This window comes from Mirounga leonina, unplaced genomic scaffold, assembly GCF_011800145.1.
Source record: "Mirounga leonina isolate KUSES-001 unplaced genomic scaffold, KU_Mleo_1.0 Mir_158933, whole genome shotgun sequence".
Taxonomy (NCBI): domain Eukaryota; kingdom Metazoa; phylum Chordata; class Mammalia; order Carnivora; family Phocidae; genus Mirounga; species Mirounga leonina.
This window is the reverse complement of record NW_023270401.1, coordinates 1-16614: the sequence shown is the minus strand read 5'-3', so window position 1 is coordinate 16614 and position 16614 is coordinate 1. Positions and strand designations below refer to the sequence as shown.

The window sequence follows — 16614 nt, the reverse complement described above, 5'->3', positions numbered from 1 at the left end:
GCCAGCCTCCCCGCTGCCCCTCCGTGTCCCCCAGTGCCCAGCCCGGGACACACCCCGGCCAGAGCCAGCTGTTTGCAGACCTGAGCCGAGAGGAGCTGACGGCTGTGATGAGCTTCCTGACCCGGCAGCTAGGGCCAGGCCTGGTGGATGCAGCCCAGGCCCGCCCCTCGGATAACTGCATCTTCTCGGTGGAGCTGCACCTGCCCCCCAAGGCCGCAGCCCTGGCCCACCTGGACAGGGGGAGCCCCCCCACCTGCCCGGGAGGCACTGGCCATCGTCTTCTTTGGCGGACAACCCCAGCCCAACGTGAGTGAGCTGGTGGTGGGGCCACTGCCCCGGCCCTCCTACCTGCGGGATGTGACGGTGGAGCGTCACGGGGGCCCCCTGCCCTACCACCGCCGCCCCGTGCTGAGGCGAGAGTACCTGGACATACACCAGCTGATCTTCGGCAGAGAGCTGCCCCAGGCTGCCGGGCTCCTGCACCACTGCTGCTTCTACAAGCGCCAAGGACAGAACCTGGTGACGGTGACCACGGCCCCCCGAGGCTTGCAGTCAGGGGACCGGGCCGCCTGGTTTGGCCTCTACTACAACATCTCAGGGGCTGGGTTCTTCCTGCACCCCGTGGGGTTGGAGCTGCTGGTAGACCACAAGGCTCTGGACCCTGCCCGCTGGGCCATCCAGAAGGTGTTCTTTCAAGGCCGCTACTATGAGAGTTTGGCCCAGCTGGAGGACCAGTTTGAGGCCGGCCTGGTGAACGTGGTGCTGATCCCAGACAATGGCACAGGTGGGTCCTGGTCCCTCAAGTCCCAGGGGCCTCCCGGTCCGGCTCCTCCTCTGCAAGTCCATCCCCAGGGCCCCCGCTTCAGTGTGCAGGGGAGCCGGGTGACCTCCTCGTTGTGGACTTTCTCCTTTGGCCTTGGAGCTTTCAGTGGCCCCAGGATCTTTGACATCCGCTTCCGGGGAGAACGACTAGCTTATGAGATCAGCCTCCAGGAGGCCTTGGCCGTCTATGGTGGAAATTCCCCTGCAGCGATGCTGACCCGCTATATCGATGGCAGCTTTGGCCTGGGCAAGTACTCCACTCCCCTGACCCGGGGGGTGGACTGCCCCTACCTGGCCACCTACGTGGACTGGCACTTCCTTCTGGAATCCCACACCCCCAAGACAATACGTGATGCCATTTGCGTGTTTGAACAGAACCAGGGCCTCCCCCTGAGGCGACACCACTCAAATTTCTACTCCCATTATTTTGGGGGCCTTGCAGAGACAGTGCTGGTGGTCAGATCTGTGTCGACCTTGCTCAATTATGACTACCTGTGGGATATGGTCTTCCATTCCAGTGAGGCCATAGAAGTCCGACTCCACATCACCGGCTACATCAGCTCAGCATTCCTCTTTGGTGCTGCCCGAAGGTACGGGAACCAGGTTGGGGAGCAAACGCTGGGCACCGTCCACACCCACAATGCCCACTTCAAGGTGGATCTGGATGTAGGAGGTAAGACATCCCTGGGGAAGCAAGGATTCCAGCAGAGGGGGCTGAGGTCTCCATGCCTAGCTTTAAGAATTATCACTGAAACATTAAAAATATAAAAGCATATGAAGTAAAGGTGAAAGTCGGATTCCACAGAGATTTTCATCCTTAGCAGATCGGTTATTCTTCCGTACTTAAAAATAAAATTCTTCCAGGGCGCCTGGGTGGCTCAGTCGTTAAGCGTCTGCCTTAGGCTCAGGTCATGATCCCAGGGTCCTGGGATCGAGCCCCGCATTGGGCTCCCTGCTCGGCAGGAAGCCTGCTTCTCCCTCTCCCACTCCCCCTGCTTGTGTTCCTGCTCTCACTATCTCTCTCTCTGTCAAATAAATAAATAAATAAATCTATAAAAAAAATAAATAAAATAGAATTCTTCCATATTTTTAAATATGGCATCTGCAATATTTAATAAATCATAATATTTATTATATTGTATACCATCTGTAAATATGACATACTGATATAAGTATTTCAAATTTTTATTACCAAATTTGGATCATAACATACATATATTTTGCCATCTCTGTTTTTTCACATAACTATATATCACTCATGCAAGCAACAGTTACTGAATGCAGTTTTTCTTTTTTAGAGAGAGGGAGCAGGGGGAGGGGCAGAGGGAAGAGAGAGAATCTTATGCCGGTTCTACACCAGGAATGGGGCCCAATGTGGAGCTCCATCTCATGACTCTGAGATCATGACCTGAACTGAAATCAAGAATCGGACACCTAGCTGACCGGCCACCCAGGCGGCCCATGAATGCATATTTACACCAATCACTGTGCTAATGCAATTTAACAAAAGAAACAACATCCCTACTCTCAAGAGGCTTACATTCTAATGGAGGAGCGGTGAACATGTGGAGTGCCTTGAAAAATGTGTATGATAGAAATACTTTTATGCTTAACTGCTCTGTGCCTCACTTTACCCAAGTGTAAAAATGGTGTAACAGTGCATTCTTAGTAAGACTATTTGAGGATTAATGATGAGTACTTTAAAATGCTTTCTCTTTAAAAAAACAAACAAACAAAACTTCCTTCTTTTTTTCTTTCAATAATCTCTACACCCAGCATGGGACTTGAACTCACAACCCAGAGATTGAGAGTTGCATGCTTTTCCGACTGAGCCAGGCTGGTGGCCCAAAACACTTTCTCTTTTGAAATAATTTTAGACTTACGAAAAGTTGCAAACATTGTCCAGTTCCCATATACCCTTCACCCAGTTCCCCCTAATGTTAACATCTTACGCAACCACAGTATGGCAATCAAAACCAGGAGATTAACATTATTACAGTACTATTAACTAAACTACAGACCTTATTAGAGTTTCATTAGTTCTTTCATTAACTTTCTTTTTCTGTTCCAGGATCTAATCCAGGATCCCACACTGCATTTAGGTAAATTTTCTCCTTAGTTTCCTCCAATCTATGACAGCCCCTTAGGCTTTTCTTGTCTTTCATGACCTTGGCACTAAGGAAGATTTTGGTCATTATTTTATCCAGCGTCTCTCAAATCGGATTTCTCTGTTATTTTCTCATGATTAGATTGAGATTGTACTTCTTTTTTTTGCAAGAAAACCAGAGAAATGACATTATGCCCTTCTCAGTGCATCATATCAAGGAGTACATGAGGTTCAGATGTCTTATTACCAGAGATGTTGACCTCAAGAACTTGGTTAAGATGGTGTCTTCTGGCTTTCTCCATTGTACAAGTTACTACTTTTCTGGGGCACCTGGGTGGCTCAGTCAGTTAAGTGTCTGCTTTCAGCTTGGGTCATGAGCCCAGGGTCCTGGGATCAAGCCCCACTCCGGGCTCTCTGCTCAGCAGGAAGCCTGCTTCTCCCTCTCCCTCTGTCAGTCCTCCTGCTGTGCTCTCTCTCTCTGTGTCAAATAAATAAATAAATAAATAAATAAATAAATAAAATCTTTTTTAAAAAGTTAGTATTTTTCCATTTGCAGTTAATAAATATCTTGGGGCAATTACTGTGATGCTATGCAAATATCCTATTTCTTCTTAAATTCTTGCCCACTGATTTTTAGCATCTGTTGGTAGACTTTTTTTTTTTTTGCAAGAATTATTACTGAAATATTTCCCTACTGGTCATTTCAAATTTTTTTCTTTATTCTTTATACGTTGATTAATTAGAATTCTCCAAAGGAAAAGTTATCCTCCTTTTACATTGATTTATACATGCAATTATTCATAACTGCATTGATTCATGGATATTTATTTTACCCTAAGGCTTACAACCCAGCAGTGTTATTTATTCTGTTCCTTGCACTGTTCCAGTATTGGCCCTTGGGAGATGCTTCCGGTTGGTTCTTGTGTCCTTTCAATATGCCTCCATCCTTTTTGGAGTGCTTCTTTCTTTTTGGCACCACAGGATGTTCCAATTTTTTTTTTATTCATTTGAGAGAGACAGAGCACAAGCAGGGGGAGAGGCAGAAGGAGAGGGAGAAGCAGAATCCCTGCTGAACAGGGAGCCTGACGCAGGGCTCAATCCCAGGACCCTGAGATCATGACCTGAGCCGAAGGCAGACACCTAACTGCCTGAGCCATCCAGGCGCCCCAGGATATTCCAATTTGATCTTGTATTTTCCCTGCTCCAGCCCTGGAATCCAACCCCCTCTCCAAGGAGCTCTGGTTCCTTTTTACTGGAGGATACTCTTTAGAAACCAAGCCCAGGGTACCGGGAGTGCTCATTAGCACTAGGACATCATTGCTTTTAGGCTCGCTCATTGGACTTAGCTAGAAAAGATGCATATGTATTCCACCTGACACACACATCTCTATCTCTGTACCTAAGCGAGGATGTCTCTTCAAGCTCTTTGAACCGTGCCTGACAAGTAGTGAGAAGTATTAGCCATTCTTGCTGTCGTTGTTGTCCATATGAGCCCATTGTGTGGATGTTCCAGAAAGAACTGTTGGCCTTTAGTTGTTACCTATGGGTAGAAACCCTGGGGTGTGGACGGAGGGTCGGTGAATCCACAAAAGGAAAGCGAGAGCCTACTTCATCAGTCTCTGCTCTCTGCTGGTCCTTGGAAGGTACAGAGGGAGCTTTGGCTTGTGTTCGTTTACCGCTCGTTGGTCTCAGATCACTTAAGTTGACTCCTAGTAGGGTACCTAGTGAGATTCTGACAAAAGTCATTCAAAATTCCCAGAGTTCAAGGAACAGACTGTGCCTTTGGCCCTGTTCTTAATTCCTTGCCAAGCCCCAAATGATAGGAAGCACCACCAAGCTCCAGCAGCATCGGGCCCTGGCTCCGACTTTCCTTCCCTCTGGCCTGCACCGCAGCTGTCTGCGTGGGATGCGCCCCCTCTGTGTGGTTCTCCTGCGTGTGCCGCTGTGTGGGCAGGTGCAGAGCCAGAGTAAGATCGGGGTCGCCAGCACCACCATGATGGTAACCACATGCCCTTGGTGACAAGCCAGAGCACATTACTTAAATCCTCTAAACCTCAGTTGTCCCATCTGTACAATGGGCACAAGTGTAGTTCCTCCTTCATAAGGCCGCAGTACAAGTAAAGCATCAGTGCTCGGCGGTGCAGAGCTCCTTGAGGAGTAGTGCAGGTGAGCGACCACTGTTCCTATGTTCATGATAAGGCAGTTCTGGTGATGCTATAGGGCTTCAGACATGAGGCATAGGGTCAGAAGGAATCCGACTCTGCACATCGCCTGCTAAGCTGCTCCAACTTCAGTTCAACCATCCTCCCTTGCAGGCCCTCAGAAGGAGGACATCAGTGGAGGCCCAGTCACAAGGCATCCAGCATTATTACCAGAGATGACATCAGGCAGAAAGACCTTCTCCAAATCTCTGGATCAGGGATATCTTGGGCGGGGGAAAGGGAAGCAGGGACACACTCCGTTCTGGGTTTCTCCTTGGCCCCACTCTGAAGCGGTGAGTGGTGGGGAGGGGACAGAGTCCAGAGGGGACAGGGCAGCTGCATGACCAGCCCTCCCTCCCACCCTCCGCCCCCCCGCCCCCCCCCCCCCCCCCCCCGCAGGACCGGAGAACTGGGTCTGGGCTGAGGACATGACCTATGTCCCCACGCCGGTGCCCTGGAGCCCCGAGCACCAGATGCAGAGGCTGCAGGTGACCCGGAAGCTGCTGGAGACTGAGGAGCAGGCCGCCTTCCCCCTGGGAGGCGCCCCCCCCCCGCTACGTGTACCTGGCCAGCAATCACAGCAACAAGTGGGGTCACCCGCGGGGCTACCGCATCCAGCTGCTCAGCTTTGCTGGGGAGCCGCTGCCGCAGAACAGCTCCTTGGAGAGAGCCTTCAGCTGGGGGAGGTGAGTGGCGGGGTGTCAGAGAGAAGCTGGGGGAGGAGGGGGAGGGAAGGGTGCGTTGGGAGGGACAACTGGGAACTCAGTTCGAACTGGATTGGAGCAGACGTGAGAGCTCCATTAGGATTTCCCGGTTATGGAAACGCAAGCCCTGGGTCTATGCTGTCTGTGCAGGGCTAAGGCCCAGGCCAGAGAACGCGTCCCCACTTTGGATGGGGGGAGAGGCCATCCTGTGAAATGGCAGGGGGACGAACAGAAGGATGTGGAAGGAGGTTGGCCGACCCACCCGGGTGGCACCAAAGTCATTGTGTGAATGACATGGGAAGCCCGAGGTCCATGACCTCAGCCCCCTTCCATCATCACAGTCAGGCAGCAGGACAGGGTTAGTGGCCATGGAGGCCTGACCAGTGCCTCCCTAGGTACCATCTGGCGGTGACCCAGCGGAAGGAGGCGGAGCAAAGCAGCACCAGCATCTACAATCAGAACGACCCTTGGGCCCCCACCGTGGACTTCGCTGACTTCATCAACAACGAGACCATTGCTGGAGAGGTCAGCTGACTGTGGGAGGGTCACGGGAGGGAGACCAGGGCACAGAGACGAACCCCACCTTCTCTTTTTTTTTTTTTTAAAGATTTTATTTATTTATTTGAGAGAGAGAATGAGAGACAGAGAGCACGAGAGGGAGGAGGGTCAGAGGGAGAAGCACACTCCCCGCTGAGCAGGGAGCCCGATGCGGGACTCGATCTCGGGACTCCAGGATCATGACCTGAGCCGAAGGCAGTCGCTTAACCAACTGAGCCACCCAGGCGCGCGAACCCCACCTTCTCTTAAGTTCCCTGAAACCATCTGGCCTCCCGAGGGGTGGAGCTGACTCCTGCCTTCTGTGCTTTCCCGAATCATTACTTCCTGAGGGAATCTTCCCTAGCTGGGAGCTCATTTGCAGACACTGGCTGAGGCCCCAGCCCATCGTGGAGACCCTGCAGCTCTCTGAGTCTTAGCTTCATGGACTTTGTCCTTTTCGGGCCCCAGGGTTCAAGCAGGGCTGGAAGACCAGCTCTCTTGTGTCTAGCGCTTCTTTCATTTCGGACTTGACCTCTGAAGGATTCATTTCTGAATGTCAGCCTTTTCTGCCTCCTAAACCCTGATCTCCCCGCTCCATCCTCCTCTCAGTCATTGGTAGGGAACTCTTGGAGAGTGAGGGAGAGGCAAGCTGAAATCGCCCCTGGGTGTCATACCTCTGGGGGTGGGTGTGATGGCGCTGTGATGGGAAATGTCAGAGATGGAGGGCCCAGGCTGGGACAGGGAAGTGGGGCTTGCTCCCAATATGAAATTGACTGGGCTTTGACTCCTGGGCCGGTAGGAAAAACTGCTTCCTGACTTAAGATCCTTTTGAGGGAAAATGGGCTGGCAAGGTGAATCCTCACATCCAAGGCTGCTGTAGGAGGCAGGCCTGTCCTTCACAAAGCCAGGCCTCAGGATCCTCTTTCTTCTCCCCTGCCAGGACTTGGTGGCCTGGGTGACAGCTGGTTTCCTGCACATCCCACACGCAGAAGACGTTCCCAACACAGTGACTGTGGGGAATGGTGTGGGCTTCTTCCTCCGACCGTACAACTTCTTTGACCAGGACCCCTCCTTCGAGTCTGCGGATTCTGTCTATTTCCGGGAGGAACAGGATGCCAGGGCCTGCGAGGTCAACCCCCTGGCTTGCCTTCCCCACACTGCTGCCTGTGCCCCAGACCTCCCTGCCTTCTCCCATGGGGGCTTCTCTCACAACTAGGGGGTCCCTGGGACGGGGAATGTGGCCAGGGACCCCAGGGCCAGGGTGCGTGGGGAGGGGAGTGGTAGGTGCTGGGCCAGGTGGCCTGGTGCCCTCTTCTTCTCCTTCTTTCCACCCCAAAGCTCCCCGCGTCCCCTTCTCCCCAGGCCCCCTCTCTATCGCCCTCCCTGACACCCCCTCCCTGCTGGGAGCATCCTGAGCCTGTGATGCCTGGCACCCGGGCAGAGACATGACTCAGCTTTGTTGACCCCAGACCTGCTGGGTTCCTGTCCCAGAGAGAAGAATGGCCAGCTGAAGCCCGGACTGATGGCCAAGCTTTTCCCAGAAGACTCCTGTTTTTTTGTGGTTTTGTTTTTTTGCTTTCCGGCTTTCCCCTGTTTTTTTTTTAACCCATCTCCTGAGCCTCCTCAGTCCCTTCCTTGGAAGTGGGGATGGTGTTGCTGCACTGGGGATAGGCCCCTACCTCCACGGATGAGCTAGAAGGGGGTCCTTAGCCCACATTCCTCTTATCCAAGTCCTCCTCTCCCTCTTCCTTCCTTTGCCTATTGCCTCCTCTTCCTGTTCCCACCTGTTCTTACAGCCTCGGATTTCCCTCCCAGCCCTGAGAGGATGTGCCTCTGTCCCGATGCTCCCCTCGTCTTCATTTCTAACTTAGGTCTCCTCTCCCGGCTCTCTGCCCGTGGAAGTCTCAAAATGCAAGGGACATCTGGTTTGAGAGGACAATCCCTGTCTGTCCCCCTGTGTCTGTCACAGACTGGAGTAGGCGTTGTCCCCACCCCTGTCCTGGGGTAGGCTGTAATTCCGGGAAGTCCCCTCGGCCCCTTGGTATTCGCCTGCTTTGCACTTTCTGGCAAAGGATGGTCTCACGGCAGCCTCTCAATTTAGCATCTGAGGTGGATCTGTGGGTACCGGGGCGATGAGGGGCGGTCATCTGGGCCAGGCGTGTGTGTGACCAGTGAGCTCACAGACTCAGCAGCAGCTGACACGGACGGCAGGTGGGCGCCAACGGTGGGAAGCTCTGAGACCTTGGAACTCCAGTGGCCACCACTTGTGGCCACGCAAATGAGCTGGGGGGCTGGCTCCCACCATGCTGTCCCCTCAGGGGCTCTGGGTGAGGGGCGAGTGCGCCCATAGTGAGAGATTGGAAACTACAGAAACATCCTTTCCTCAAGGATTGGTTAAGTGAAGTCCTACGCAGCCTTCCAATGCGGGGCTGTGCAGCACTAACAAGAACGCTCTCTGTGTACTAATAGGGAACGATCTTCCAGTGAAAACGGCAAGGCACGGAAGTGTGTGTGGTGCACTTTGCCTTTGTGTGGTAGAAAGAAGGAAACTATACATATTTACTATATATGCATATCCAGAAGAAACCAGCGCTACTGGTTGCTTTTGGGGAGGGATGGGGAAAGAGGAAGGAGGAGACTTAGCACTCCATACCCTTTTGTATATTTTGAAATTTGAGCCATGTGACTGTATTACCTATTCAAAATAAATAAAAAATGGGCCCAAACAGGACCTGACTTGTTGGTTGGTTGGTTTGTTTGCTACTGACAAGTCTTTTAAGAAGGGGTGAGGGTAGGGGTAAAGTAAAGTGAATGAGGTATGGACCCAGGGACTCAATTTGGTCAGTCTCTGAGACCCAGAGAAATGGCTGTGGCCTCTGGTAGGTAACTCCTCTGCACTCCCTTGCCTGTCCATCCCTGAGGACAATCTTAAGCCTCGGTCGTGCTCTCTCTCTCTCCCTGTCTCCGCCTCTGTCCCTCTCTTGTTTCCTCTCTGTGTCTCTTAAAGGAGGGGACAATGGGAAGCAATGGAGAGAGGTGACTTCTGCCTGCTGAGAGCCCGGGCTGGGTTCATTTATGGCACTGCCTGAGCCGGAGGCTGGAGTGACAGAACACGGAGACTAAGGGCGAGGAGCCACTGAAGCCTGGGACAGAGGAGAAAAGCCATGGATGCCAGGGCCAACTGTGACTCCGATATGGACCTCGTACTTCCTCTCTCCCTGCCCTGAGTACTTTTCTCTATCACATGCAGATCGATTTTCCACTCGTATGGCTCCTTCTTATGACCAGCCGCAGGGCAGTCAGTGCTGGGGGATAGGGATGGAGGGAATGCTGGTGTCCGCCCCTCCCCCCAGCCCATCACACTCACGTGAAGCTCATGACCTTGAAACCCACATCCACACCAAAGAACATGAGTGTTTATACGTAGTCATATGTGTGAGTGGGTGTGAATGCTCACCAGCTTTTGTGCGTGGTTGGGTCTCTGCATTTCCTCACAGGGGTGACCACGTGTTCCAGCCTCCAATGAGAGGAGGCAGGAGGGACATGTGGATCATTAGAACACCTGCCCAGCTGGGGTCAGGAGGGCTGCAGTGTGGATCCGCAGCCCCCTACCCCAACCTAGTCTCTTCCTTAGACCACTGAGGCCGGCTTAGAGTGTTGGCCTCACATTTGTGATCCAGTGATAGGAGTGAATACTTCCCAAGCATGTTAAGTTCTGAAGGAACCAGTGCCCCCAAAGCTAAAATCTTTAGGACATGGGCCCCTTGCCCTAAGAGGAGCTGGACAAGGAGAGCCTGAGGCTTAGCCCAGAGGGCATAGCTAGGACTTCTCTAGGAACGTAGACACCAGAATGTTCTGGAAGGAGCACAACATGTGTTCTGCCTCTGTTCTCCTCCTGCAGCCCCTGGGAAGGGCTCCAGCAAGAGGATTCCTTCATACATCCAACAAAGATTTATAGCGTGCCTTCTAAGGGCCAGGCACGTGCGAGGCACTAGGATACGTTAGTGAATAAGACGCACAATTTTTGGTCCTCGGAGGAGCGAGGCTAGTAAAGGAGAGTTGCAGTCAGGACTGCAGGGAGGAGAGAGGAGGACAAGAACAGGGGCTCCTGACTCAAACTTAGGGGCTGTGGAAGGCTCCTGGGGGACATGATGTCTAAACTGGGGACAAGGAGGACAGGGGAGAGAATCTTCCAGGCTGGGGAAACAGCATGATCAAAGGCCAGGAGGTGACAAAGCAGCACCATCCAAGTACCTAAGTTCATTGACAGGCATGTGGGCTCTAAGGAGAGCCTGGAGGGACAAGCAGGGGACAGATGAGGCATGTTCTTGTAAGCCACAGTTACCCTAAAGAAAAATGCAGAGTCATGAAAGGATTTGGGGCAAGGAGTGACAAGAGTCAGATTTGCCTTTCAGGACATTCCCTTTGGCCCAGCTACAAAGAATGGAGTTGACAGAAGACCTGGCCATGGGCAGTGAGTCAGAAGTAAGAAATGGTGGTGGCCTGAACTGTGGCAGGGCCCCCCGGCAGACTCCTGTGGAGAGTCTGGCCCCATGAGGCCCTATTTCAGAGCACCCCGATCAGAACCCCACATCTGGATGCCTCTCTCCTCCCACCTTCTGCCGAGGTTGCTGGGAAAATGAGGTGGGCTCTCTGGCCCCTGACTGATCTTTCTCCTAGCAGCCCATTACCTCCTGAATGGAAGGGTAATTATAGTTCAATTCATGGATCACTTGGGAAAGTCAGTTGCTGAAGAAAAAATCCCACCCAACAACCAGGCTCTTCTGAAGTCGGTGTGGTTATGTGATAATTGGTTAGATCATCCTTGTAGACTTCATATGGTGCAAAGTGGGTTTGAAAAAAATTAAACCCCTATAAAAGAGAAAGTACCTGGCGCCCCCCCGACGGCTTCTTTGACTGGATTTGGCGATGAGGATGGGCTCATTAATTCCACAGCCTCTTTACTTGGTTAAGGGGGACCCCAGCCTTCGGGCTCCTTCCAGAAGGTTCTCCTTCATTTATCCACTCTTCCGCTTGTATTTTCCCTCTCTCCCTCTTGACTGGCTCTTCTTCTCGACTCTCATCTTGCCAAGCCTTCCCCGGGGACCCTGCATCTCCTGGGCGGGGGTCTTCTCTCTGCCTGTGACTTCACAAAAACTCCTTCCTCCAAGGAGTGTCACCCCCCCACCAGTCACTCCTCCACCCACTGCCCTCCCTCTGCTGGCCCACAGCCACAGATGCTGCCCCGACAAAGGTTACCAGTGACTTCTAATCAATGGGCCTTTCTGGGCACCTACCTTCTGGTCCTCTCAGTGACATTTGACAACACTGCCTACCTCCTTCTTGAAATTCTCTCCTGTCTTGACTTCCCCGCATTCTGACCCCTCCTTGTCTGTATTTTCTGCTTCACAGTCTTCCACGATGGCTCCTTTACCTCTGCCCCCCACCAGCCCACATAGCCCCAAACCTTGGCATTTTCCAGGACTCTGTCTTGCGTCTCCTCTCTTCTCTGTCCAGAAGTCCCCCCCAGGTGATCTCCGCCTCCCTTACTTTAACTGCTAATACTTGTTGTTGGCCCAAATCTGGATTTCTAGCTTAGAACATCTCTCCTACACTCCAGACCCATAGAGCCAATGGCCCTATTTCTAGGGATCTATACTGGGAATTCCCGTGTGCACCTCAAACTCAACCTTGTTGGTTCTCCCTTAAACTTGCTGCTCTTCAGGTACGTCCTTTCTGGTAAAAAGCCCATCAGGTCTCAGGAAACCTTTGTGTCACCCAAGACACCGTGCTCATTATCACCTACCCGCACCCAGTCAGGCACCTGGCCCCATCACCTCTGCCCTTAAACATCTCAGACTCATGCCTTCTTCTCTGTCCTCAAGGTCGCTGGCCTCATCCTGGCCCTCTGCCTCTAGTCTGTCCCATACCCAAGCACCCACCCACACCCACGCTGTAGCCAGAGCCATCCCCCTATAATGCAGATCCAAGAAGAGCGCGACCTGTGAGGACCAGGTGGGCCTGGCCGGCTGCTCAAGGCCTCTGGGGTGGCCGCTCTGCTCAGATACCACGTTCTGGGGCCCAGTCTTCAGCCTGCAGGCTGGGGGTGGACCCTGGCTCCCAGGGATCAACTCATCCCATTCATAGAGGCCGGGGCCACGTTTATTCAAAGGGAAATACGACCTAATGAGAGGAGCAGGGTGGGTGTTCCTGTTTCCTGAGTAATTCTCCAAAAAGGGACACTTTTCCGGCAAGTTTTTAGGTATTTGGGCCTGACGGTTGGGACGATTTGAATGAAACAATATCAGAGGGCACAATGTGATAGCAAGACACGTAGAGAAGGTGGTCAGGGGTGGCCTCTCTTATATACCAGCTTCCCCACCAGCCAAGGCAAAGGGTTCTCCCCCAGTGGTGACCCACCTCCCCATATGAGAGCCTAGCGACACCTTACTGGAGCAAACGTTGACCTCTGCTTGGCAACACTGGTTAGAGAAATAGGAGCCATCGTAACAGTGTGTTCTTAGCTGGGAGCTGAGACAGTAACTCCCCGAAGAGCCCAGACTCGAGTTCCCTGGCTGGCGCACTGCCTTGTGGCCAGGGCGAGGCCTCGACATTAGATCCTGGTCCATCTTAAGCAACCCTCTCAGGTCCCCTCCCTCTTCGGGAGCTTTGTACTGTCACTCAATAAACCTTACTATCGCTCAAGAAACTTCGCTTTGCTGCCCACCACTCTTCGTCTGGTTTACCTCTTCATTCTTCAAAGCAGCGTGACCAAGAACTGTGGTCACCGAAGGAAAAACTCCTGTAAGTCCAGCAGAAAAAGAAATGTTTTATCTTTGTGTGTAGGACAAAAAATATGAATAAGCAATTAGCAAAAGATATACAAATAACCAATGAACATATGAAAAGATATTCAATCTCTCTAGTAATATAGTAAACACAAAATAATAATGAGATACTATTTTTTTACATGAATATTGTCAAAAGAATTTTAAGATTGACAGTATCTGGTGCCTGGGTGGCTCAGTCAGTTAAGCGTCTGCCTTCAGCTCAGGTCATGGTCCCAGGGTCCCAGGAGCCCACATCGGGCTCCCTGCTCAGCAGGGAGCCTGCCTCTCCCTCTCCCGCTACCCCCTGCTTGTGTGTGCTCTCTCTCTCTATTAAATAAATAAATAAATAAATAAATAAAATCTTTTTTTTTTAAAGATTTTATTTATTTATTTGAGAGAGAGAATGAGAGAGAGCACATGAGAGGGGGGAGGGTCAGAGGGAGAAGCAGACTCCCCGCCGAGCAGGGAGCCCGATGCGGGACTCAATCCCGGGACTCCAGGATCATGACCTGAGCCGAAGGCAGGCGCTTAACCAACTGAGACACCCAGGTGCCCCATAAATAAATAAAATCTTAAAAAAAAAAAAGATTGACAGTATCTTGTAATGCCAGTGGTTAAAAAAAAAAAAAAAGATTCTGGTCCCTCTTATTCTAAATGTCACACATTCCATTTCCAATGACCCCTTCCTGCCTTCGTGGTAGTAATCCTATTGTCCCTGTCTTGACTGCAAGAACTTCTCCAGTCCCTTCTCTCCATGTTACTGCTCAGTGGATGGGAGCCCTGGGTGTGGATTCTGCTCCCCAACACTCAGGGGTAGGTATTAAATGTCATGTTTCTTTATGTTTCTATATCAGGTAACAAGCTCAGTGCCCTGGTACCTGGTTGGTGGGAAATTGAATAACAGGCATGATTTGGGGGCTGCTCATCTTCAGGGTTAGGGAAGACTCTGTAGCCTGGGGTTTGGGGGGTGGTGGTCAGCTAGTCTTCAGGTGACAGCCGTCACGGCTAGTATGTTCACTTTCTGCGGCCCTGAGGCCAGCCTTGCTAGAGTGGTGATGGGAGGGGGGACCTGCCCTGGGCGTTGACCCACACCCACTTTCTCCTGTGCCAAAGCCCTATTCCCTCCTTTTCCTCTCACCCCACAGTAGCCCTGGATGACCCATGGGGTACTGGTTAAAGGGCTTTTTTCTGCGGAGGGGGCCTGAGGGACGAAAGGGAAGTACATTTGTCACAGTATATTCCTTTATGTTTTCCAGATTTTTTACCAAACATTTTGTGTTTGTTCATCAAGGTGTTTTCAGAATACTTTTAAAATTAAAAATATTTAAAATGCTGGGGCACCTGGGTGGCTCAGTCGGTTAAGCGTCTGCCTTCAGCTCAGGTCTTGATCCCGGGGTCCTGGGATCGAGCCCCGCATCGGGCTCCCTGCTCGGCGGGAAGCCTGCTTCTCCCTCTCCCACTCCCCCTGCTCGTGTTCCCTCTCTCGCTGTGTCTCTCTCTGTCAAATAAATAAATAAAATCTTTAAAAAATATATTTAAAATGCTTTTTTTCCACAAAGTGCTTCTGCAGAGTCTGAAACCAGATCAGCAAGGGGGGTGGTTATTATGGGATGGAGGGCCCTGCCTTTCACACCACTTTGGACTGGGTGCTGCTACCCCTACCACTTTAACGAACAAGGGAAAGGAAAACCCTTTGAGTTTCCATATCAAAATACAGCTGAATGCAGGGCGCCTGGCTGGCTCACTGGGTGGAGCAAGCGCCTCTGGATCTTGGGGTTGCGAGTTTGAGCCCCACTTGTAGAGATTACTTAAAGATACTATCTTTAAAAACAAAAACAAAACTACAGCTGGATATATTAATGCTTCTGGATAACCTGCCTTTTTTGTTATCGATTTACCTGGTTTAACTCTCCCAGGTTCTGAGATGCCTCACCATCTACCTGCAATTACGACCTTGCTTGAAACACATACCACACAAAACTTCCTGATCTTACCTCTACTGCCCCCCATTTTGTCCCCACCTCACACCAAATACACCGACCTTTTGGCTGTTTCCTGCCCATGCTGGGCTGTTTTGAGTTTCTTTACCTTTGCACCTTCTGTTTCCTTTGGCCATCATGTCTTTCCTCTTCTCTGTCCCACGTATGCATTCTGCCTGCAAGGTCGAACTAATGTCTTCCCAGGCAAATCTTCCTGGGCAGGTCCACGTTGGAAAGGATTCTCCCCCAGGCTCATGAGGGAAGCATGTCCCCTCCGTGGAACCCTCAGTCTCTCCTTATTCCCCTCAGGACCTGGCTGTCCAGATGAGGGTGGCCTCCTACATGTCACCTGGCAGAGAATGGAGGTGGCTTCGCTCTCTGCTTCTGCAACATTTCAGTGGAGGGTTTCCTGGAGTTGAGGGCTGTGCGCTGCTAAGTTAATTCCACAGCCAGTTTTCCAAGCCCCCTGACCTCTGACCTGGCCCATCAGTCCTGCTTAAAGGGGAGACAAGGGATTTCTGTTATACTCTGCACTTGCCCCCCACCACCCCAATTTCTGACTGGCTCCCCACCCCATCTACTCCCCTCCAGTGATCTAGGGTGCTCAGAGCCTCCCCATTGTAGATCTGGCTCAGCCCTTCAGCCTCCCAACTCCTCCCAGGTGCTTTGTGTTCTCAGCCTTACTCTCCAGCCTGGAGCCTGCCGGTAGGGTTCTGGCTGATGGCTGGTGAGGAGTAGGAGAGAGTGATGGGAAGCAGAGCCTGGAGGGAAGGGGGGGAATCCCACTGGAGAGGTGTGGGCAGGTGAGTTTCACTTGCAGCCTCGTAGCCAGGGAAAAGGTTCCATCTGGAGGGTGGAGGAAGAACCCAAGGACAGTCCCTTTCTGTCCCAGTTCCTTCTTCCTCTTGCCTCCCTCCAGCTGTGTTATTTCCAAAACCTACCCTTCCTCCAACTTGGTTCCCCAACCCTGACCCTGAGTGTTTGATTTGGAACAAGACGACAGAGGATTACGTGGGCCACTTAAAGTCCAGATTCCTACTTCAGCCCCACTTCCCGAGTTTGGCCTGACCCCTGACCCCTCCATCTCCACCCCCACCCCCCCCACTCAACCATCTGCCCTTGGCTGCTTATCTTCAATGTGCCTCTTGCCCAGTGGCACCTCTCAGAGACCAGGAAACTCCAGAGACTCAAAGAGACGTCCTGCACCCAGGTCCTGTCTGTCTTTTATCTTTCTATTTCCCATTCTGCATAATGATTCAGGAGCCTAAGGACCATCCAGGAGATTTATCTATGGCTATCTTCATTATTTTGTCCCTGTGTAGTGTGCTGGTGACAGCCATGGGTGATGGTGAGAGTGAGAAAGGAGTGGAGAGGGAATGTAAACCCGGCCAGCCTCCCCGCTGCCCCTCCGTGTCCCCCAGTGCCCAGCCCGGG

The 16614-nt window shown here is 52.0% G+C and overlaps 1 protein-coding gene across 1 annotated transcript; it reads left to right on the top strand.

The window, feature by feature from the left end:
• Positions 1 to 59: 59 nt before the first annotated feature.
• On the top strand, positions 60 to 8736 carry LOC118014690 (membrane primary amine oxidase-like). The gene is given in 5 exon segments (XM_035011055.1): positions 60 to 1495; positions 5530 to 5675; positions 5677 to 5816; positions 6230 to 6359; positions 7312 to 8736. Coding segments are annotated over 5 exon segments (2040 nt in total). The 5' UTR covers positions 60 to 147; the 3' UTR covers positions 7588 to 8736.
• Positions 8737 to 16614: the final 7878 nt, after the last annotated feature.